Source organism: Phaethon aethereus (genome assembly GCF_964289735.1).
Source record: "Phaethon aethereus genome assembly, chromosome: Z".
In the NCBI taxonomy this organism is placed as follows: domain Eukaryota; kingdom Metazoa; phylum Chordata; class Aves; order Phaethontiformes; family Phaethontidae; genus Phaethon; species Phaethon aethereus.
Genome location: NC_138577.1, coordinates 33,441,112 through 33,465,895, shown reverse-complemented (window position 1 = coordinate 33,465,895; position 24,784 = coordinate 33,441,112). Strand labels below are relative to the sequence as shown.

At 37.8% G+C, this 24,784-nt stretch overlaps 1 protein-coding gene across 1 annotated transcript in view; it reads right to left on the bottom strand.

The window, feature by feature from the left end:
- Nucleotides 1-15,022, bottom strand: part of KDM4C (lysine demethylase 4C) — a gene marked incomplete at its 3' end in the record, with an annotated part of 237,135 nt that extends 222,113 nt beyond the window's left edge. Inside the window, exon 1 of the mRNA XM_082013446.1 lies at nucleotides 14,829-15,022. Coding sequence (XP_081869572.1) covers nucleotides 14,829-14,914 — 86 coding nt within the window. The 5' untranslated portion in view covers nucleotides 14,915-15,022. The remainder of the gene's footprint in view (nucleotides 1-14,828) is intronic.
- Between the last annotated feature and the right edge of the window lie 9,762 nt (nucleotides 15,023-24,784).

Sequence of the window (24,784 nt, the reverse complement as noted above, 5' to 3'; positions counted from 1 at the left end):
ATAGTTAGCTCATATGAGAACTTCAGCACTCTTAAAAACTTTTAGAAAATTATTTTTCACCATCTTCTGCCCAGCTTCCTTTTACCTACATTACCAAACAGCGACTAACATTTGTTTGAGTTCTCATATCATAAGGCCAAGTCCAGCCCTCTTTAAAAGTAAATGTAATGGACATTAAATGTTAAAACACTAAAGAGGCAAAGAGAATTTCTTGCATAACAAGCAAAGAAACAGGTAAAAAGGGAAGAACAGATATAAAGAGAAATGTTGATGGTAAATACATTTTATTTTATTAGTTCACTTGTTAAAAATTTTGAAAAGACAGATAAAAGTTGAACAGTCACTGTTCATTTCTTAGAGTCATACTACAAAGACAAAAAATTATAGTACATACATTTATCAAATATTGTTCAAAAAGATCTTCTGAAATACATGTTAATTCAGCAAATCAAGGGTACTGGCCACAAGATAACTACAAATTAAGTAAGAAATACTAAATACAAGTCATTATGTTTCTGAAACATTTATATATATGTTTTCTAGATTAATTCTTCTACAGGATTTCTCAGTGTACTTTAAATAAGCTAACAACTTCTTTGCCTCTTTTTTTTAAGTAAATAAAATCTCAGTCTTAGGCAATAATATCCACTGTTTATTCATGAACTACTGGCAATGTAAGCTCCCTGTTCTACTTATATTCTTCAAATCCCCAACAGAGGCAACAACAGACAGTAGTCTAGTAGCTGCGATCACTCAGTCCTGTCTTCAGCTCAGAAAAGATGGCTGATGGCAATTAGGAGAGCTGACTTTACGAAATAGAGAAACAATGTTCTGGGAACTTGGCCGAAAACAGCAATTCACCACCTGCCTAATTTTAGTAACTAGTTTGGTTATGATTTTATTTGATTTTATACTCAGATGCAAAACCTAAATAACTTTTGAGTTACTGTTACCTTTACATTTTCTGTTCTATGAGAATTAATTTACTTTTTCAACAACAACTGCTAGTCCATTAAAATACAATACAAGTTTTACCTTGCATGGCAAAGAAAGAGAATCCAGTACAGGAAAAAATATGGATTTCACTTACGTTCAGTTTTATTATGAACATCAGGATGTTGCACAGAGATGCATCAATGTAACAACATATCTAAAAAAAAAATGCTTCCCGTTCTTTTATTTTCCTATAAACCAAAAATGGAATCTTTAGTACAAAGCACTTGAAGATATTAACAAAAAACATGTGGGCCACAGATGAAACTGTTTAATTCAAAAGAAAACATACAGTAAAATTACAGACTTCGGAGGGAGAAATAACTAACAGACATTTCAGAAGACACAAGGCAAACTAATACTGTATCTCCACAGCAATATCAATTTTTCAAACATCCATTTGAGAGACTGTTGCAGAAACATAAGACAACATAAAATAATTCCACCACATAAAAAGTGCTTATGAAAAACTGGACTAAAAACACTTGTATGAACTGACAACAAATATTTTGCAACTATTCCAGGACATGATTTGTAACCCTTTCCTTGGTTACAGTATGAGATATAACCATTTGATTCTTTTGATAATGAGTGTAGATCATGGAAAAAAAAACCTGCTCAAAGCTCTTGGATATCCAAAAAGCAAATTTCAAAGGTTAAATTTCTATACAGATATCAAAATGAGACTGAGGAGACAAAGAAAAAATTCCAAACAAATTTTGATCAGAAATATCATTACATAAATTTAATTCCAGGGTAAAATACAGGAAACAAAATATTATTACAGTATATGAGTTTTAAAAGACAGGTTTTAAATTGATTTTTTTAATTCCATCATCTTTGTCTCTTTCCCATATCTGCGCACTGCAAATGTTAAAAAGTCAAGCTTTCCAATTTCAAGTTGGAAAAGCCCATTTTAGTCCAGTTACCAGCAAAATCATTGTATATAACTTGGTATTACATATTTGTAATAGTGCTTCTGGGCCCATTTGTGCCATTAACATGCATTAAAATTTCACACATTTCCCTCTTTTTAGACTTGCCTACTGGCTAGATTTGACAGTTCTCCATTCAATGTGCTTGCTCCAACTCCATTATGAAGCATGTAGTTTCACCCACCTACAGCATGCAGAACCTCGGAGTTTAATTCATCATTCTGAAATGCGTTCTAGGATGAGCAGCCTAGAAATTAAGCATGGTATCATAGTTCATTACTCTAAGGCTCTCTGCTGAGCCAGGTTTTCATGGAACAGATACCCTATTCAACTACAGTTACTTCTCAATTTATAATAACGAACACATTATTTAAGCAATTCTAGCATTGCTTCACAATATGTTCTTCAGGATCCACAATGTAATAAAAAAAAACAAAGCAACACCACATCATCAAATTGATCAGATGTAATTTCTACCAGGCCACAAATAAAACACAAATTTTAAAAAACTGAGATATGAGAATTTTCACATCAGAAGCTACCAAACCTTCTTACAAAGATGGAATTGAAACAAAAGACTTTCAGCCCAGACCTACCAAGTCCTTCAAGAATAATGCAACAAATATCTGTACATTTTTAATAATAAAATCCCTGTAAGATCAGGGAAGAAATGATCATCTGTTTTTTTGCTCCACTCTAAGATGTTCTCTTGGGCTTTTACTCCACTCTCTGAAATGTACTCTTGGAATTTATCAAGAAAAATCTCCAAGTAGCCAGAAAACATGCCACAAACCAGTAAGAATTTCTGCAATAACTTCACAGTAGAAGTAAATCACCAAAACTATAATGTCAGTAAATTTAAAAAAATGCAATTGTAGGTGATTAAAATGTTTTTACATTATTATGAATGTTGACTTACAACAACCTATTGAAAATCATTGCTACTTTTTTAATGGAATATATTCATTGAATCCAAACATTAATAATTTAGCATTGAAGGTTCTCTAACTCTTTGCAACTTCAAGTCAAAAAAATATACTGCCTTGTTTTTAAGATACTTATATAAGAATATTTATTTAGAAAAACAAGTGCAGCATAACATTAAGTATTACAGCTGTGCTTTTTGAAACATAATTTTACATATAATTTTTAAAAGCATCCTACATAAGCTACTATTGTAGCTAAAAATAAATACAGTGATCCTACTTTTCATCTGTATCTGAAGTAGGCCCTTCATTTCTCTTTAATCCACTGCACAGACTTAATGTGTACTTCTGATTCTCTCTACTCTGCCTTTAATTAAACTGAGAAATGTGAATGTCTGTTGACCATGACTAATATTCACTTAGCATTAAGTAATGTTTAAATAAATTAAAAATGAAAAAAAAAATTAAAAAAAGAAAACCTTAGCCAACATTCTTACTAATGCAGTTTGAAGCATCATTGCTTCAGAGTTTCAAAAGTTTTCGCGAAGACATATACAAACTATTAAAATCAAGTGTTCTTCAACCATCATCATCCATTCTAATTCTAGAAAACGCTTCTGTCACCAAGTTTGTTCCAACAGGAAAATCCTGGTTTAAGGACATATTCAAGATGGAAATTAAAATGAAAATCCTCACCCAGGGAAACTGTGTTAGAAAGAGGAAAAAGGACAATTTTTCTTCATTGGCTGCAAAGAATGCCAAAAATCATAAACACCTCCAGTGTGCTCTGTGAATTGCATAGCTGTCATTGGGATACCCCCGGATATCACTAGAATGATCCATATGCTTTCAGTTTAGTCTGTATATTTCCACAGAAAGTGAATTTTACATTCACAGCACTAAAAGCAGTGGATCTAAATTATAATAATAAATACATGAATATAAAGATCTCAGAATTGTTTTTCTTTTTCCAAGAACCCCTTAACATCACTCCCAAGACGGAAAATGCACGCTACAATAGCATCCCAGAACAATGACTATGTGATGACAAGTCCCTACTTTCCATGAACAAAAAATAAAACCTGTCACAAAAAAGTTATCAGGTTACTTAGTAAAACAGATGTCCTACGAGTCAGTACAAAATTCTATGGATCAGTACAAAATTCTATGAACTGTCAGTCGTATTCTGACTTTCACAGCTGACCCACCTTGCATTCCTCTAATGCCCAGGATAAAAAAAAAGAAAAAAAAAAGAAAAGAAAAAAAATTGATACAATTTGATTTGTCCACAACACAGATAAGGTAAAAGACCTCATGAAGTTGAATTTAAACAGTGTCACTTTTTAAATTTAAACATGGCACTTTTTTTCCACGCAAAGCCTTTAAAGTTATTAACAAATTTACTAACCTTAAAATTTTAATAAAATGAAAATTAATTTAAAGCTATGAATGAATGTAAAAATCAAAGTCATCGAGCTTGCACAGTAAAATGAATTAAGGAACACAAAAAACTAGAGTTATAACACAACTTTACTAGAACAATCAATAGGAGTATGAAAATTTGGTCAGATTTCTTAAATTCTATAGTGATCTTTCTATCTATGCCTCAGGAAGTCATTACATGAATCTGTGCCACATGAATAAAATTAGACATGAGAGCCAAAGAAGTTGCATTTTGTACTACAGAATCATTACTATGGTAGTTCTACTGAAACTACAAAGCTGAAATATGAACTAGTCTGTTCCTTCCAACACTGAAAACGTCAAAACCCACAGATCACCAGACAAGGTAGTTCAGAAGATTGGTCATTTGCTTTTGAAAGCTTCCTTCTCTAACTTACACACTGCAGAATTAGAAAATAAATGGTCACACATATTAGCTTATACACTGACAGCTTATACAAAATAAACTGCTAACTTTATCCCAATACCTAAATGGCGGCTATCAACTGTAGCAGTATCAACCTTCTGCAAAAATAACAACCCAAGAACTTCTAGTCAAAGAGAAGAACATGGCTTCTTCTTGACTTTCGTTGAAAGTTATTAATCAGACTGTTGCTTTCTTTGTTGCTGCAACTGTTTTGTGAATGGGAGGAGGGAAGGACCTCTAATACTGTTACTTCCAAGGGTTTTATATTTCTCAGAATGCTGATTAAGAAAAACACTGGCTAAAAACATGTAAGTAGATAGATACTAGAAAGTAATAGCAGCACAAATGGCTGCAAATGAATTGCAACCTACTTTACCCGCAGGTTTTGAATTTTGCAGAAAAGACTTGATTCAGAATTGGTTTTCAAGTCACCACATATATTAGCAAAGTAACTTTGAGCACCATCTTCTTTAAAATTCAGTATCACAGAATGATAGAAAAGTTTCAGCTGGCAGGGACCTGAATGTCATCTAGTCCAATTTCGTGATCAACATATGGCTAACTTCAAACTCAGATCAGTTTGCACATAACAACATACAGACAAGTTTTGAAAACTTCCAAAGATGAAGAATCAGCAGCCCTCCCTAAGTAACCTGTTACAATGTCATTGTGAATTATTTTTTCCTTCTATCAAGCTGGTATGTCCCTCATTGCAAGTTGTGATTATTGCTCCCTTTCCTTTTGTTACATCTCGGTACATCACTGAGAAGAGTTTGGCTCCATCTATAATGTCCCTACACCACAGATTACAACGCTAGACCATATATCAGAACATGTAACTTTTATAGAAAAATTCCTAAGTCAATAACTATACACAAGCAACAATCAGCTCATAAAATGCTTGTTTCCCCAAATAAATAATGATTTGCCCTTAATGGCTGCAAAAAAAACTCTCTCCTTAATTTTCTATAGACTTCTTATATTTTGCATAAGAAACCTCTTATGCTAATCCATACTGTTAATTCTCATAAAACCAGAAAAGTGAAGTTCTGTATTAAAAATAAAAAGATTCCTGACAATGCAGAAAAGTTTAGCCATTCTTGGGAAAGTATCCCATGTGGTTAAAAAATCCCACAGATAACATTTTCAGAAATGCTAGACATTTGGACTTTAAAAAAAAGAAAGATTTAAATAAGCATGAAGCTTCTTCAAAGGAAAGCCTCCAGAGATATTTCACCACCCAACCCCATTATGGGCATCAATGGGGTGGGGGGAAGAATCTATATAGAAATATATCAGAAGGACTGAAATATACTATATTGTTACAACACATGCATTCACATTATCCACAGTTAGTAAAGAGGGAGCCAAAAGAAAACTATTCAAGTCCTGACATATATCAATATTCTAAACAAAGAACATAAGTATACGGTTTTGGTTTCTTGGGTGGAGTTTTTTTGATAATATCAAAAACTAAAGTAATTCTATCTCATAGCCAAAGATCTTGCAGAATACAAGTCCCTCTTGACTGACAGTTAATATCATCAATAAAATAAATGCAAAGCCTAACACAGAAAATTCCATGTATTTAAAAGATAAATTAGTCAGTGTTAGCTTTTCTGCCTTTCTGGTGACTTCACAGACCCTACTCTTCAATGCTGCGTTTTACAAATCGCACCTTCCAAATAAAAGAAGTGGGTTGGGTTGGATTGGATTTTGTGCAACAGGGTAATTGGTTATTCAGTACTGTAGAATTTTGTAAGTATACTGCCTATACAAAGTACTGGAAACTGAATTTAAATCCACTTAATTTTAACACATGCATAGTATCATGATGACTACAGATGGAAGGAAAACTGGTGATACTTATCAGGTGCTCAGTTAAGTATATGTTTTACAAAACATAAAGAATCATTGCTTTACGGTACAAAAAGTACCCAGCCAAGCAAGATGGTCATGAGATAAGAAGCCTCTTGTATTCACCCAATTATTCTCATCTCAGTGACAAGAAACAGAATGTGAAACATTGAGTTCCATTATTCCTAAACCAGGTGGATCCACAGCATATAGATAACACCATGAACTGCAAGCTGATTCAGTATGATGTTAAATACTTAACCAAACTACTTCTCTGAAGCCCATGTTATATATCGACAGGGGAATGACAGCTGATGATTTTTCCTGCTAATTTGTATTTTAAAAATTCCAAAGCTGAAAAGCCATAAAAGATTGTCACAACTAAACTTACAACAGTATTTTTTTCACAATGAACCTAATTCATTGATTTCACAGTTGATAACAGGCAATTTGCAACCTCCACATTATATGAAAATAACGCTGTCTAATTCCAGACACTGGGCTCAGAATGCCACTTTTTATAGGCAACACTAATTTGTTCTACTATCTGTTTAGGTGGTTAGTATGTGTTATATGTAAAAATGACAAATTTTTAATATATAAATACATTGAAATCTCACAAATTTAATTTAGGAAGTTAATACATTTGCTGTTTTGAGATGGGAAATTTCAAGGTCCATTAGCCCCTGAAAAATTTACCTACTTAATCTAAATATTTCAAGGAACAAAATCCTCTTCCACAAAGGAGGAAAAAAGAAAAAAAACAGATCTTCTTTTCACCTAATTCCCATGTCTTACTCAGCAATGTTCTCCCACTTTATGGAGAATTTTCTAACTACCAAATGATTGCTCAATTTCAAGCACAATGACAAAACTTTCAGACTGCTGACAAACCACGATACTGTTTGATTATAGCTACCTTTCTACAATCAGAATACCTATTCTGGTTATAGTCATCTGTGTGACTCCTAATATTCTTATTTCTAACTTTCCTGATAATTTGCAGCAAGAAGCATGCCTAATCCTCTCTTCTTCTAATTTGAGCATAACTGTCTTCCCACCTCTCATGGAAGTTTTATACATTGCTCCCATTTTTCACATTAAAAATTTCAACCTCATTGTAATTTTCTATATCTGTTATTTTTCCTAGACATAGAACATAACTAGGAAACACGTCAGTTCCGTCAACGGCATGCATAATTTGTGCAAATGTAGCAAGACTCTTCCACTCACGCTGAACTCTGTATCACCTGGCCAAATTTTGACCAGTGTTTGTCATCTGTTGATCACACTCAAAGTCCTATTAATGCAACTCCGGAAGACCCTCACAGAACCTAGCTGAGTCTCTTTTAACCCACTTAGTTTATTGCCATATTTGTTCTTAAATCGTAGAATGTTAGCATCAGTCTGAATATGCTTTCCCTTCTTCACCTTGTTTGGTCTGTAATGCTGCCAAATAATAATATCAGAACACCACTCATTTTTATCTCACCATACCCACAACCACATTACTATTTCCTCTGCTACTGGGATGCAAAATCTGAAAACCTTCACATGAAATCATGTTTTAAAGAATTCCACAACCCCTAGCACATAACTATCTATCTTTCCTTATTTTTCCATTTCATAAAGAAAGATGAACAGGTATTGGTACACATTCTACACTGGCAAAGCCATAAAGACAGGTTCTACCATGGCAATCAAGAGGTAAAGTTGCCCATGGCAAAAATTTTAGGCCACCTGGAGATTGCCTAAACCAGATTTCTCACCATCCTTTTTCCACTTAACTCCTGAAGAGAATTCTTGAACCTAGACCATCTGCTTTATTTTTAATTTCACCATAGATCCATTTCACCCTACTCCTCTTACAACCTGAATAAACTGCAGGGTCCAGTCTCGCTCTCCTTATCCATCTAATTTTGGCTGTCTAAGCATTCTCTTTTCAACAATCTGGTATCTTTTTCTTGACATTATCACAAAGACAGAGCCATCTTCTCTTTCTGTAGTATATATTCCTCTTTATTTTATGACTGACCGACCCTGCAAGGCATTATGTGATCTATGAAATACACTACTAAACAGAAGGGTTTTTTAACATGTATTTTTTCTTGTCATTTCCAGTCTTTGGAAGAGCTAGGAAGCAAAGACAAGAAGGAATGTCACAGAAAACATTACAAATTTATTTTGAAATTATGTTTGTATTATACTGCAAGTTTACGCTGTGCCTCTTTCAACAGAAAGTAACAATTCTAATTCTTCATGCAAAAGGAATTCAGACCTCCACCATCACATATAAAAGGTGAACAAATGAACACCATTTGAAAAAATATGACTTTAGAAAGTAAAATATTAAATATATTCTCCATATATCTTTAATCTTTTTCTCTAAAATAAATTTTTAAAAGAATAAATTAGTCCAATGATGACATTCGAAATATTCACAGTGCCATGAAAATAATTACTTCGTCCTTGCTTAATAAACACTTTCACATATTCATTCTTAATATTCTTGAAGAAGATCTATACCATCTTAACACTTAAAAAAATTCCTATCAACACCACTGTTTTTCACGAGTCAGGTACAACAGCACAAATTATAAGCACTGCTTTGAGATACTTAAGAAATCTGGAATTATTTTCCAAAATGTAGATATCTTATTCAGATTTTTTTGTTTATAAATTTATAGTGTAAATAGAAACATTACCTATATTCTACCCATGGATCTAATAATCTAATACACATACTAACAGTCTAACATTTGTACTATTAACAAAAATCTGGTTTATACTAGGCATTAATTTCCAAGAGCAGTTCAATACTTTAACATCATGACAAAATTCCTCAAATTATTACACAACACAAAAATAAATTCTCTTTAGTCAGGGCCTATACCCCTGAAGTAATAATTACAATAGAAGAAAACATTTATCAACAAATGGCAGAGTGAAGAAATTTTTAATACTAATAAGGAGTTCACAGATACCGTTATGAAACATATCAAGAACAAACTCAATTAATAAATTAAGTCAATCATCAATCACACCAGAGGTTCTTACTGTAAGACTTTTTTTCTAAGAAACCACGGTGTAAAATGAGGAAGCACCTTCAAGATTTCCTTCCCCTGAGAAAAAAATGCAAAGGAAAAGTTGCAGTAAAATTTCTGCCTGATTGCAAGTAATTTTAATAGACTCTATTCCCCCTTCCAGCAAATCTTTCCTCACCGTATCCTCTCTCTTCTCCCCTCATATTACTCTGTTTCAGAGATTCTAAGTTTTCTTAATTACTTTTCCTCCTTCAAATTATTTCCTCTCTTTAGTACTTTCTTGCAAGTAAAAAATTATCTATAAAGCAAACATATGTATGACACAAATATATATAAACACACAAACAGACATAGTCCTGATCTTGCAAATGATTATCAGACACACTATTTCCCTATGCTTCATATAAAGTAGTCAATGGAGGAATCAGTATATATAACATAAAACTACAAACTTCTTTGTGTTCCTCTTGGAAGTGAAACTGCACAGCGTGTATGAACAAATGAAAGTTAATCTATGTCTAAAAACTGGAGAAAGCTTCAAATTATTAAAGACTAACGCAGCAGTCAGATTTAGTTTCTGCCTACAAGATCTCATTGGGGCTTTCAGATGGACGTGGTTGTCTTCTCACAGTTCAGAGAAAATACACTGCCTATCATGCTTCTTAATAAAGTTCACAGAATTACAGAATCATTAAGGTTGTAAAAAACCTTTAAGGTCATCAAGTACAACCATCAACTCAACACCACCAAGCTCACTAAATCATATCCTCAAGTGCAATGTCCACACATTTTTGAACACTTCCAGTGATAGTGACTCCACCACCACCATGGGCAGCCTGATGTTTGACCACGCTCTCAGTAAAGAATCTAATCTAAACCTCCCCTGGTGCAACTTGAGGCCGTTTCCTCTTGTCCTATCAATAGTACTTGGGAGAAGAAATCAACATCCACCTCACCACAACCCCCTTTCAGGTAGTTGTAAAGTGCAATAAAGTGTCCCCTCAGCCTCCTCCAGACTACACAACCCCAGTTCCTTCAGCTGCTCTTCATAAGACTTGTTCTCCAGACTCTTGACCAGCTTCGTTGCCCTTCTGTGGACACGCTCCAGCCCAAAACTGAACACAGTATTCAAGATGCGGCCTCACCAGTGCCAAGTACAGGGACACGATCACTTCTCTACTCCTGCTGGCCACACTGTTTCTGATACAGGCCAGGATGATGCTGGCCTTGCTGGCCACCTGGGCACACTGCTAGCTCATATTCAGCCAACTGTCAACCAGCACCCCCAGGTCCTTTTCCACCTGGCAGCTCTCCAGCCACTCCTCCCCAAGCCTGTAGCGTTGCATGGGGTTGCTGTGACCCAAGGGCAGGACCCAGCATTTGGCCTTACTAAAACTCATACAGCAGATCTCGGACCAATGACCCAGCCTGTCCAGATCCCTCTGCAGAGCCTTCCTGCCCTCCAGCAGATCAACACGCCCACCCAACACCTGTTGGGTGTACACCTGTCTAAGCCACGAGCTGCCAGCTTCTCCAGGAGAATGCTGTGGGAGAGAGCGTCAAAGGCTTTGCTAAAGTCCAGGTAGACAACATCCATAGCCTTTCCCTCATCCACTAGGCGGGTCAACGGGTCATAGGAGGAGATCAGGTTGGTCAAGCAGGACCTGCTTTTCATGAACCCACGCTGGCTGGGCCTGATCCCTTGGTTGTCCTGCACAGGCCCTGTGAGCGCCCTCAAGATGAACCGCTCCATGATCTTCCCTGGTACCGAGGTCAGGCTGACAGGCCTGTAGTTCCCGGGATCCTCCTTCCGGCCCTCCTTGGAGATTGGTGTCACATCGGCAGCCTCCAGTCATCTGGGACCTCCCCTGTTAACCAGGACTGCTGATAAATGATGGAGAGTGGCTTGGCAAGCTCTTCTAACAGCTCCCTCAGTACTCTTAGGTGGATCCCATCAGGCCCCATAGACTTGTGGGTGTCCACATGACGTAGCAGGTCCTTAAACGCTTCCTCCTGAATTATGGGGAGTTTATTCTGCTCTCCATCCCTGTCTTCCAGCTCAGGGGGCTGAATACCCTGCAGATACCTAGTCTGGCTATTAAAGACAGAGGCAAAGAAGGCATTAAGTACCTCAGCCTTTTCCTCGCCCTTGGTGACAATGTTCCCCCCCACATCCAGGAAGGGATGGAGATTCTCCTTCGCTCTCTTTTTCTTGTTAATATATTTGTAAAAACATTGTTACCCTTTACGACTGGGGCCAGACTGAGTTCTAGCTGGGCTTTTGCCTTTCTAATTTTGTCTCTGCTTGACCTAACGAGACCCTTGTACTCTTCTTGTGTTGCCTTCCCCTTCTTCCAGAGGTGATAAACTCGCCTCTTTTCCCTGAGTCCCAGCAAAAGCTCCCTGTTCAGCCAGGCCAGTCGTCTTCCCCACCAGCTCGTCTTACGACACATGGGGAGGACCTGCTCCTGCACCTTTAAGATTTCCTTCCTGAAGACTGTCCAGCCTTCCTGGACCCTTTTGTCCCAAGGGACTCTCTCAACCAGTGACCTGAACAGGCTGAAGTCTGCCCTCCAGAAGTCCATGGTAGCAGCTTTGCTGACCTCCCTCCTTACTTCACCAAGAATCGAGAGTTCTATCATGTTGTGGTCGCTAAGCCCAAGACAGCCTCCGACCACATCTCTCACCAGTCCTTCTCTGTTTGTAAACAGCAGGTCAAGCAAGGCACCTCCCCTGGTGGGCTCACTCACCAGCTGTGTCAGGAAGTTATTCTCCACACACTCCAGGAACCTCCTGGACTGCTTCCTCTCTGCTGTGTTATACTTCCAGCAGATGTCTGGTAAGCTGAAATCCCCTACAAGAACAAGGGCTAGCAATTGTGAGACTTCTGCCAGTCGCTTGTAGAATGCTTCATCTGCCTCTTCATCCTCGTTGGGTGATCTCTAACTGATTCCCAGCAGGATATCTGCCTTGTTGGCCTTCCCGCTCACCCTTACCCATAAGCACTCGATGTGGTCAGCACAATCGTTGATTTCCATACAATCAAAACACTCCCTAACATACAAGGCCACCCCACCGCCTCTCCTTCCATGCCTATCCCTTCTGAAGAGCTTATAGCCATCCATTGCAGCCCTCCAGTTATGAGAGTCATCCCACCATGTTTCTGTGATGGCAACTAAGTCATAGCTGTCCTGCTGCACAATGGCTTCCAGCTCCTCCTGTTTGGTGCCCATGCTGCGTGCATTGGTGTAGATGCACTTGAGCTGGGCTATCGATTTCAGCCTCAACTCTGGCATGCCACCACTAGGCACATCTCTAGTGAGCCTGGTTTTATCACCTTCCCTCTTCGTATCTAGTTTAAAGCCCTCAAGTTATTCAGTCCTCCGTAAGACCAATGTATATCCACTAAAATTAAAAAACATGTATTACTACCATACATGCCAGGGTATTTGGTTTCACAAAGGAAGCACTTGTCAACTCAGTTGAAATTTTTTACAAGCAGACAAGATCTTTACTATCTGTAGCCTAAGATTCAACTCATCCTCCATTTTTTCGAAGAAAATATTATACTAATATCGCAGTAACACAAGATACATTTTACTGATATAGGAACAGCATTAGCATAAATAATTGCAGCATTCCTCCAGTAAAAGCACATGTGTAATAACAAATAAAATCTTAACTGGCTTTCATTCAATTTTTTTTAGCGTTGCATTTCTTAACAATATGAGCCAATATGGTCCAGAAAATGAAGTGATATCCACCGCTAGTTCTTCAAAAGATTAATAGGTCAGCGTTTAACAATATTGTTCATTCGGAAGTGTAAACAAGTATCTGTAAACTAGAAAAACACTTATATTATTCACTCATACCACCTTCAAAATACTTAAAGAAAGACATTTTTTTAGCTTCTATCCATTGTGTCTAAGGACTTCAGTGTTTAATTAAATGTCTCTGCTACTTGGAATTTTACAATATGCAGGGAGGTTTTCTTTAAATGGAACTTTTAAAATTCCTAAGACTCCAAAATAATTCTTATGTAATCATTGTTTTAGTTAAATTTGTCCTATGAGCTTAGAACATTTTGGAATTCCCTATCTTTACAACCATTTTTAACACAGATATCATTTTTGTGGCTGAGAAGACTTTCTTAGTATGTCTAATTCTACCAAAGAAGCAATTTAAAAAAAAAAACTTCATCAATTCAAAACATAGACTTGCATTACTACACTAGGTAGTACCTTCTCTGTCTAAATGCAAGGGATCCACTATACAAGAAAAGCAGGTAAACATAAAGCAATGAGCTAAGAACCAGCAGCTGACCAATTTACCACCTTCTCAGTTTAAATACATGATATTGCATAGGTCTTTGTCTTTTGCATGGGTATAAAAATAACCAAGAATGTTTTATGGAATTACCAGCTACAAAATTTCAATCTAAGCTTGGATGACTAAAAACTGCCAGAACCAAACTAAGCATAACATTTTTTTTCTGTACCTTTCTAAAGTTTTTACATTCTCTTCACACGTATTTTGAAAACAATAAGATTTCATGAAACATTTTTCTCATATATTTTAAGATACACGTATACCACTTTCTATATGTACAACATTAACATTAAACCTACTTGTCTCTCTATTAAGGCTGTTCAGTCAAAAATATAAGATTACGGAGAAAGAATAGCAGAAGCTTCATATTTAGGAAGTATGTTTAACACTGAATCTTATCTCCTACTGGCCCTACTGACTTAACAGTAGAAAATATGACTCTGATTCAAAAAGGAAATTAAATGTATGTTTAATACAAAACATGTTAGGCAGTCCCAAAGGACAACTGAACCAATGAAACTCATTTCCAATAGGCCTTACAGCAGTTCCCTCAAATAGTCTTGGGGTTCCCAACTCATTAAACTTCTCATATTGAATCATTACAATGTTTTTCTGTTGAACTCAAGTAAGTCTTGTGTTCTTACGAGCCTTTTCCTTTAAAATACAAAAACATTACTGCAAAGTTCTTTACATTAGAAATCTCACATATTTCATAGCATTCTCAGCTTAAAAAAAAAAAAAAACCACACCAACAACTACTATGTTAGCTTTTCAATAAAGCTTATAATTGTGAAGCAGTTTTACCCCATCTGTTTGGTTTAGTCAGATGAAACAAACATAAATGAAATAATTTTTCATAAAAATTTAAACTTGCCATGACTTTGGCTCCCCAAAATGGATATAATTAATACTGTAGAGATCCATGTCTTCAGTATGCCATGCAAATGTTGTTTTCCACATGCCAAAATATAGATATGGCGTATTTACACCCTCGATAGAGATTCCACAGTCTTCTTCTACAACATCCAGTATTGTATTAAGATGGGCAATATTCCACTCCTCAATACCCTGAAAAAGACACATTATAAATTTATTAATGCATTTATTAAGTAATGCAATTTTATATAATAGTCTCAGTCAAAAGATACACACCTGATCTAGCCCTTCAAAAGACTGTAGATTAATACAAGTTTGTAAGCACTTTAGAAGACAGCTGAAGTTACCCGAAGAAAAATTCTCTTGACCTTCAAACCTGATCTAAATCTTAACTAAGTCTGAGATATTCAGAGCCAAGAACATACGGAAGTTTGTATCTGCGTAACACACAATACATTAACTCTAAGCTGGACTGAAACACCATACACAATAACAGATGCAGACAAAATCTTTGATGAGTTGATAGCTGGAAGCCACTAAATTTCACTGGGCCTATCTATGCCTTTTAATTACTTATAAAGTAGTATCAAACAGTACAAAAAATTATTTTAAAATTTAATTTGCATGTGTAAATTTACCATTTCTCTGAAAAGTATAAAAACTGAAACCATTACATCACTTCAGAGGTATTTCTAACCATAATGATGTACTGCATAAGAAAAATACCACAGAAAAAATCTATTGATTCCATGGGATTTCAGCTGTTCCCTTACATTATTGCCTATAAAATTTGTATCTTAAAAGCCATTCAGAGAGCCACGCATGTAGTTTTGTTCAGAGTCATCCACAAAATGCAATTCTAATTTCAGGTAATACAGTATGTAAGAGTCAGTGTAACTGAGATTAAAGCTACAAAACTGAAGAGAAAGAGATTAGACTTCATTATAACAGCAATTATTAGCACCTCCAGGGAAGACATTAGCTAGTGCTCAAGCAGTCAGAAAAACAAACAATATAATCAAAACTATTACAAACTCAGTTCAGGCAAGTTTCTTTATTGGGAAGACAGACCCTAAACATGTCCTTAAAATCATGACCTGCACCACACCCCCCATCACTGAACTCTGTACAGTCCTGGTAATCTTACACAAATGCGGGGGACAAACCCATAGCAGACTGCAGTCCTGATGCAGCTCATTAAGACTAAGAACATGGCAACATTCAATAGTTGCGGAGGTGGTGAATTAAGAATACAGGTTAAAGCAAGAAGTAATGAACATTTAATACTCTCAGTTTTCGTTTCCTTGGTTTTTGAGATTTTATGTCAAGCACATTACGTATGCAGCAACTAGAACTGATCCAGAAGATGGTAACTTCTGTATGAAGTTCAACCTTCTCATTGAACAAGCACTTCTGACTGCCTGCTACGACTATTTCACTTAGTAACACAAACTATCTCTAATTTATTTGGAACTTTTACAAAGGAGTAAAGGACTTTTACAGCTTTTCAGCAAAGCAATTTTTGTTCTTTTTTAAAATGGAAGCTTTGGCTTTGATGCATTTGTGTGACATAAAGGCACTTGAAATTTAAACATTAAAACAAAAAAAAAGAAAAAAATTAATACGATAGCCATTATCAAAGAAAAAATACTAAATATCAATATGAACTCAAGTAATAGATGGTGGTAAAATGTGCACCTTTCAAATCTAAAAATCATAATCACAGCAAGGTAGTGGAGCTGTAAAACAACATTTGTTTTAAAAAACAATTTTAACTAATTATTCCTCAAATTAATTTACTGATTTTATTTTTTTTAAATCACACAAAATTTACCTTTGTTCACAAATTGTGCAGTTCATTTGGAGAAACAAACTAACACAGCAAAATAAGAGCAATGACTCAACCATGTGGGCATAGAGACATATACAGGGTTAGAAGACAACAATAAATACACCATATAAAAATCAACTCGTAATCTAGACAGTATACTCCTCCTGACAGTAGCCAACAGCAGACAAGAAACAGTGTAAGCAAAACAGTACTTCCCCAGAATACCCTTCCAGCCTGCTGCAATTTGCAGATTTGAAGGTTTCTCCAGACAGAGGTGTTACCCTTCTACTTAACAGTACCCTGTGAGCTTTTTATCAATGTATTCGTCCAGTCACCTTCTTTAACCCATTGAAGCTTTTAGCAACTATAACATCCTGAGATGTTGCTCTTCTCTAACTAAGAATTAAGTGGTAGTTAAGAGAAAAAAGAATTTTTTTTTTTTTAACAACACATTTCAACTTTTCACCCTCTGTTCAGTCAAAGCCACAAAGCAAACTGCTAGTGGTTTGTCCCTAAAACAAAAGCAAATCCTCACAAGGAGAACGATACTAGGAGAAAAAGCTTGCTTCAAAATACCAAATGTACCAAATACACTCAAGATGCATGGGCTATTTCCATTTCCTAAAGATCATTTTGGACAAATAGTTTTGCTCAAAAGAAAATGTTCACTGAAACTGGCTGAAACACTAAAAATCACACTGATTCATTTTAACTCTTATTACATTCTTTGAACTTAAAAAAAAAAAAAAAAAACCAGTTTCACCTTTATGCCTAGATTGTTACAATTATTACAAATTATTATTATTGCTGTTACTTTCCCTCACAGATATTATCTTTTTTAATATTCCAAAACATTAAGTAAAATCCTTATGGGAATTTTTAAGTAAAATACCAATTCTAACTTTTCCAATAGTTATATAACAATTTTTAAACTTTACAATTGCAATGCACACTAAAAAGATCACAGAACTTGTAAAAGACCAGTTTAACAGAACGATACATAACAATACTTCAAAAAATTAAAGTACATCTTAGCAGGTTATGCTATATTTAATAACCATTATTAGAACACCAGTACATGTATTACTTGAGCATAAAATGTAGCTGCTATTTTCTTACAAATACAAAAACCCACTTAGACATTATGATCTATTCAATGTTAGGAAAATACCAAGTATTTATTCTGCTCAGAATAGGACAATAACATCAAAATATTACAATAATGTCAAGTGAATGTATAAAGAAAGTATTTCTAATTTTTCCACATTTTTTATGCCAAATTCTTTAAAGAATACCTGTCATCTTGGACAACTGTACCACACAATCCAACAACATGAGAAAAGCTGAAAAATAACGTATTTTTCTTTCTTTACTATAGTAAATACATACAGGCTTGAAACATCTTTCCATCTGTGGTAGTTACACATTAGACTTACAATATTTCTCTGAAGGAATACAAGGTAAGGTACATAGTAGTTTATATACACGACCACTATTCAATCTTCATGAATTTTATTATGATTCAAACTTACTGTAGATTACTATCAAGAGTTTTTATGACTCTTCTAACAGCCTTTGAACCAGATTTTAATGCAATGTGGAGATAAATGGGACATTTCAGAAGTAGCTCCCAAATATCTGAACACTTGCACAGTTTAGAAGGAGCTGATCCATTCTTTTCTCAAAAACACATATAAAAATGTAGCCTTTGGTATATTGGTAAAAAGTGAAGCTCAAGGTTGTAAGAAGTGATCTCAGTGCAGATAAGAATAAAATAGTCTCCAAATGAAATTATTTTTATTCATTTCCTTTTTTTAAAGTACTAGCAATACTGACATGATACTATCCTTCGCACTTAAACAGGTCGGCCAACACTGTGATGTATTCTACTTTTTGTGAACATGATTTCTGTATATATACATTAATACACACAATCCTTTTCCAGTGTGTAATTTCTCCTATGATTATCTCATTAATTCAATTCAATATGAATTAATTAATTTCTGGCAAACCAGACATCTGTTCTACAAATAATAGCAGCGCAAATAATAAAGAAAAGTAAAAAACCCCCACAAACCTAATTGAGAGAGAGTGAAAGGGACTAGAAGAAAAATTAGTGCTTGGTCACCCATTCCTCTCCCCACACACCCCCTCACTCACACCAATGAATATAATAAAAAAATCTGCCACGTTTTATTGCTTCTTCAAACTGCATAACATAAAGATGGAAAATGCTATGAACAGAAACGGCACCAAAACCAATAGATTAGGAATACAATCTCCCTCTTTTGGTTTGTTTTTTTCTTCTCAGTATGTTTTTGGATATAACCACTGCTCTACACCACCCTTTTGAAGGCTGGGAAAAAAACTGAAACAAGTAGATTCTCTTTGGAAACGCACACTAGAACCAAACACGTAAGTGAAGGAACGCTCACATTGGTCTCAAATTTGAAGAGATGACAGAGAAAGGACATCTCACACAGAATCACAGAATCATTTAGGTTGGAAAAGACCTGTAAGATCATCCAGTCCGACCATTAACCTAACACTGCCAAGTCCACCACTAAACCATGTCCCTAACCACATCTACACCTCTTTTAAATAGCTCCAGGGGTGGTGACTCAACCACTTCCCTCGGCAGCCTGTTCCAACGCTTGACAACCCGTTCAGTGAAGAAATTTTTCCCAATATCTAATCTAAATCTCCCCTGGCACAACTTGAGGCCATTTCCTCTCCTATCACTTATTACTTGGGAGAAGAGACCAACACCCACCTTTCTACAACCTCCTTTCGTATAGCTGTAGAAAGCGACAAGGTCTTCCTTGAACCTCCTTTTCTCCAAGCTAAACAACCCCAGTTCCATCAGCCGCTCCTCACAGGACTTGTTCTCTAGGCTCTTCTCCAACTTCATTGCTCTTCTTTGGACATGCTCCTGCACATCAATGTCTTTCTTGCAATGAGGGGCCCAAGACTTAACACACTATTCAAGGTGCGGCCTCACCAGTGCCGAGTACAGGGGCACAATCACTTCCCTACTCCTGCTGGCCACACTGTACCTGATACAAACCAAGAGGCTGTTGGCCACCTTGGCCACCTGGGCACACTGCTGGCTCATGTTCAGCCGGCTTTCAACCAGCACCTCCAGGTCCTATTCTGCCGGGCAGCCCTCCCAGCCACTCCTCCCCAAGCCTGTAGCGTTGCATGGGATCATTATGACCCAAGTGCAAGACCCAGCACTTGACCTTATTAAACCTCATAAAATTGGCCTCGGCCCATCAATAAAGCCTGTCCAGATCCCCCGGCAGAACCTTCCTGCCCCCCAGCTTATCAACACTCCTGCCCAGCTTGGTGTAATCTGCAAACTTACTGAGGGTGCGTGCGCTGGATCCCCTCATTCAGCTCATTGATAAAGATATTAAACAGAATTGGCCCCAATACTGAGCCCTGGGGAACACCACTCGTGACCAGCTGCCAACTGGATTTATCTCCATTCACCACAACTCTTTGGACACAGCCATCCAGCCAGTTTTTTCACCCAGCAAAGAGTATACCCATCCGTGCCATGAGCAGCCAGTTTCTCCAGGAGAATGCTGTGGGAAATGGTGTCAAAGGCTTTACTAAAGTCTAGGTAGACAACATCCACAGCCTTTCTCTCATGCACTAAGCTGGTCATAGAATCATGTGCTAAAACATGCAGAACTTTCTACGTTTAAAAAACAGGTAAGTCCATGTCCCCTTATTAAGCTACTCAGTAACATCCTGTACATACCTGTGGCAGGTTGACCCTGGCTGGACGCCAGGTGCCCACCAAAGCCACTCTATCATTCCCCCTTCTCAGCTGGATAGGGAAGAAAAAAATACAACAAAAGGCTCTTGGGCTGAGATAAGGACAGTGAGATCCCTCAGCAATTATTGTCACAGGCAAAACAGATTCATCTCGGGGAAAAATTAATTTATTACCAATCAAATCAGAGTAGGGTAATGACAAATAAAACAAAATCTTAAAATGCCTTCCCCCCACCCCTCCCTGCTTCTCAGGCTCAACTTCAGTCATGAATTTTCTACCTCCTCCTGCAGTGGCACAGGGGGATGGGCAATATAGGTTGTGGTCAGTTCATCACACGTTGCCTCTGCCGCTACTTCCTTTTCAGAGGGAGGAATCCTCACGGTCTTCACCTGCTCCAGCATGGGGTCCCTCTCACAGAAGACAGTCCTCCATGAACTTCTCCAACATGAGTTCTTCCCCCAGGCTGCAGTTCTTCATGAACTGCTCCAGCCTAAGTCCCTTCCACCGGGTGCAGTCCTTCAGGAACAGACTGCTCCAGTGTGGGTCCCTCATGGGGTCACAAGTCCTACCAGAAAACCTGCTCCAACGTTGGCTCCTCCCTCTACAGGGTCACAGGTCCTGACAGGAGCCTGCTCTAGGATGAGATACCCACAGGGTCACAGGCTCCTTCGGGCACATACACCTGCTCTGGTGTGGTGTCCTGCATGGGCTGCAGGTGGGTATCCCCTCCACAGTGATGCTCCATGTGCTGCAGGGGGACAGCCTGCCTCACCATGGTCTTCACCACGGGCTGCAGGGAAATCTCTGCTCTGGCACCCAGAGCACCTCCTCCGCCTCTACCTGACATGGTGTCTGCAGAGCTGTTTCTCTCACGTATTCTCATATTGCAGTTGCTGGGCTGCAGCAGTTCTTTTCTTCCCCTTCTTAAATGTTATCATAGAGGTGCCACCACCACCACCACTGACTGGACCAGCCTTGGCCAGCAGCGGGTCTGTCTTGGAGCTGGCTGGCATTGGCTCTGTCAAACACAGGGGAAGCTTCTAGCGACTTCTCACAGAAGCTACCCCTGTAGTCCCCACCTGCCTTGCCACACAAACCCAATACAATATTTTAAAGGATGGCATACAAGATATACACTACAGTATTTGGCAAAAGACAGTATGTAGGACTATCTGAGCAAGGATGGAGAAATCCACAGTCTCTCTGGGCCACTTAGGCCAGGGCTCAGTCAGCCTCACAGTGAAAAAATGTTTCCTCATGCTCAGGAGGAACCTCCTGTGTTTCAGTCTGAAGCCATTGCCTCTGGTCCTGTCACTGGGCACTGCTGATATAAACCTGGGTCCATTCTCTTTGCACCCTCCCTGCACGTATTTGTATACATTCATAAGGTCCCCCCGAGCCTTCTCTTCCCTACACTGAACCATCCCAGCTCTCTCAGCCTTCCCTCACAGGAGAGATGCTCCAGGCCCTTCAACAGTTCAGTGGCTCTTACCTGGGTTCTCTCCAGTAACTCTGTATCTCTCTTGTACTGGGGACCGCAGAGCTGCACACAGCACTTCCCGTGTGGCCTCAGCAGTGCTGAATAAAAGAGAAGGATCACCTCCTTCGACCTGCTGGCACCATTCCTCCTAATGCAGCCCAGGACATTGTTAGCCACCTTTATAGGCACATTGCTGGCTCGTGTTCAACTTGGTGTCCCCCAGGGCCCCCAAAGGACTTTCTTAGAAAGCGGCTTTTCAGCTTTCAGTCCTTATCAGGTACCTCACGTACCTCGGGCTTTTCCTCGCCAGGTGCAGCACTTTGCACTTCGTTTGTTGAGCTTCTTGATGTTCCTGTCAGGCTGTTTCTCCAGCCTGTCAAGGTGCCCTGGGTGGTAGCATGACCTGCTAGTGTACCAACCAATCCTCACAGTTTTGTACCACCTGCAACCTCTGCTCCGTCATCCCAATGATGAATGAAGATGCTAAACAGGACTGGACCCAGTATTGATCCCTGGGGTGCACTTATAGAAGTCCTCCTTGTTGTCTTCGACATCTCTCTGATTCAATTCCAGGTAGGCTTTAATATTCACAATTGCATTTCTGCGTACTTAGATGGTATACTCCTCCCAGGTTACACGTCCCTGCTTCTACCCACTCTGCATTTCCTGTTTACACTTGAGTTTTTCCAGAAGCTCCTTGTTCATCCATGCAGACCTCTGCATTTTTGCCTCACTTCTTCCTCATGAGGATGGACTACTCTTGAGCTTCAAGGAGGTGAATACCAACAACTTTTCTTGGCCCCTTTTTCCCTCTAGGGCCTTATCCCATGAGACTCTTCCAAGCAGATCACTGAAGAAGCCAAAGTTTGCTCTCCTGAAAGCCAGGGTTGTGGTCCTGCTTTGTGTTGACACCTTGCTCTTAAGATCCTGAACCCCACCATCTCATGGCCACTACAGCCAAGGCTGCCTTCAACCTTCACATCTGCAAAACGTCCTTCCTTGTTTGTTAGTACGAGGTCCAGCATAGAACTTTGGTCAGGAAGTTGTCACTGATACTCTCCAGAGACTCTTGGATTGTTTATGCATGCTGCTCTCCTGCAGCCTTAGGTTAAGTTACAGCTCATGATGCCATCCCTAACTCATCTCATGGTCAAATCCACACTTTAAATATAATGTCAAGGTGCTGCTTTAAAATCAAGCTAGCTGCTCTGTCTAGGGATACAGCAGGAAATTAGTACATCTGTTGGCAGAGTTAATACTTCATTAAAGATGTACCTACAATTTAGCAAAAATAACCATGAGCCTACGAACTCCACTGAATCACTCACTCTTGTATTACTAATCAAATATGCTCCCCACAGCTTAGACATGGTAGAAGGAAGACATTAGGAACCATCTTATCAGGAGGAATAAAACTAAGAGAAGGAAAAGGGAAGTAAACTGATATCTTCAGCACGGGAGCTAAAGAAGAGTGGTGAGAAAGAGGCAAGAGAGTTTTATACATGCTTCTCCCAAACCTTGGCTTTTCTCTATTGAATAGCAGATTCCATTAACAGTACTGAAGTCGGGTATGCTTTATGACCCATTATAAACATCAAATTAGTCACTTTTCTTTGGAACCTCTTTTGAAACCAGGAAGATTTTTTTCCCCATAGTTGCTAGATCAGTCCATGTAGGGGTTTCATACATCTTCCCCATCTGTCCATACAAATACAATTTCAAATTAATAAAAACAAAAAAACAAACCAACCAAATAAAAAAAACACCAGGAAACAGAAAAAAATTAATTTGAGCTACTTGTATCTCATACAACAAGGAAACAACTTGATTTGTGGCCTCAGTGATTGGTGGTTTGGAAGTGGCATGGAATTGGAAGGCGGAACAGTAGTTCAGCAGAACAGACTGTATAGAAAAAGTAGGTGAATCCTACTCTTCAATTTACTCACAGGTACAATTGCTAGATAAGTTAATAAAAAGTTAATAAAGTTATGCTATCAGAAACAAAAGAACTCTCTTCCTTCTCTTTCCTGACAGGAACATAACTTTTTGCAGCTGTTTCACAGGCTAGTCATCCACAGTCTAAGCTGGCTCAAGCAGGCATTACATTCATGCTAACTCACGTGGAAGATAGGTCTCTTGAAGTAACATAATAAAAAATAAATAATCACTTTGCAATTAAACTTCCTAAACAATCCTAACTCTTAGGTGTTGAGACTAGTGCTTTATTATTGCCATTATTAACTCTTTCAGGAATATTAATTTTTCACTCAAGGCCAGATGACCCTATAGCAACAAAAAGACAGAACCTTTAACATGTATCTAATAATGTTTACAATCTTAACATAAATAATGACCCTGACAATCTGTTTTAGGGCAGTGCTTTTTCTTCAGTCAGCTACATTGTCATTCTCCTGCAAAGCACTGTAATTAAATGTAACAGCAATTAAAATGCACGCAGCACAGAATAATATTTCAAGCAAACATTCAACTACCTTAAATTTATTTTCTAGAAGTTCTACACAGTGTACAGAAAACTTGTTCTTGTAAGTTATTTCCTTATTCATAAGGATTTAATCTGTGTTCAAAACCGTCAAATAACCATAAATACATTATAAATACACAACAGATATTCTGAAATATTCCAAATAGCACAAGGAAAAACTTTGAATCATTGATGGTAGTTGCCAAATTTCAAAGCATGCATTCATAGATTTGTTCCTGTTCTTCTTTTTTTTTGTTTTTTTTTACTGTTTCATATAACACAGGCTTTTTAATTTTGCCCCATCTTCCAAATCCCCTCCAAATCTGTCACCCTCTGATCTAAGAAAAGCAAACAACACTAGAAGATCTGTGATC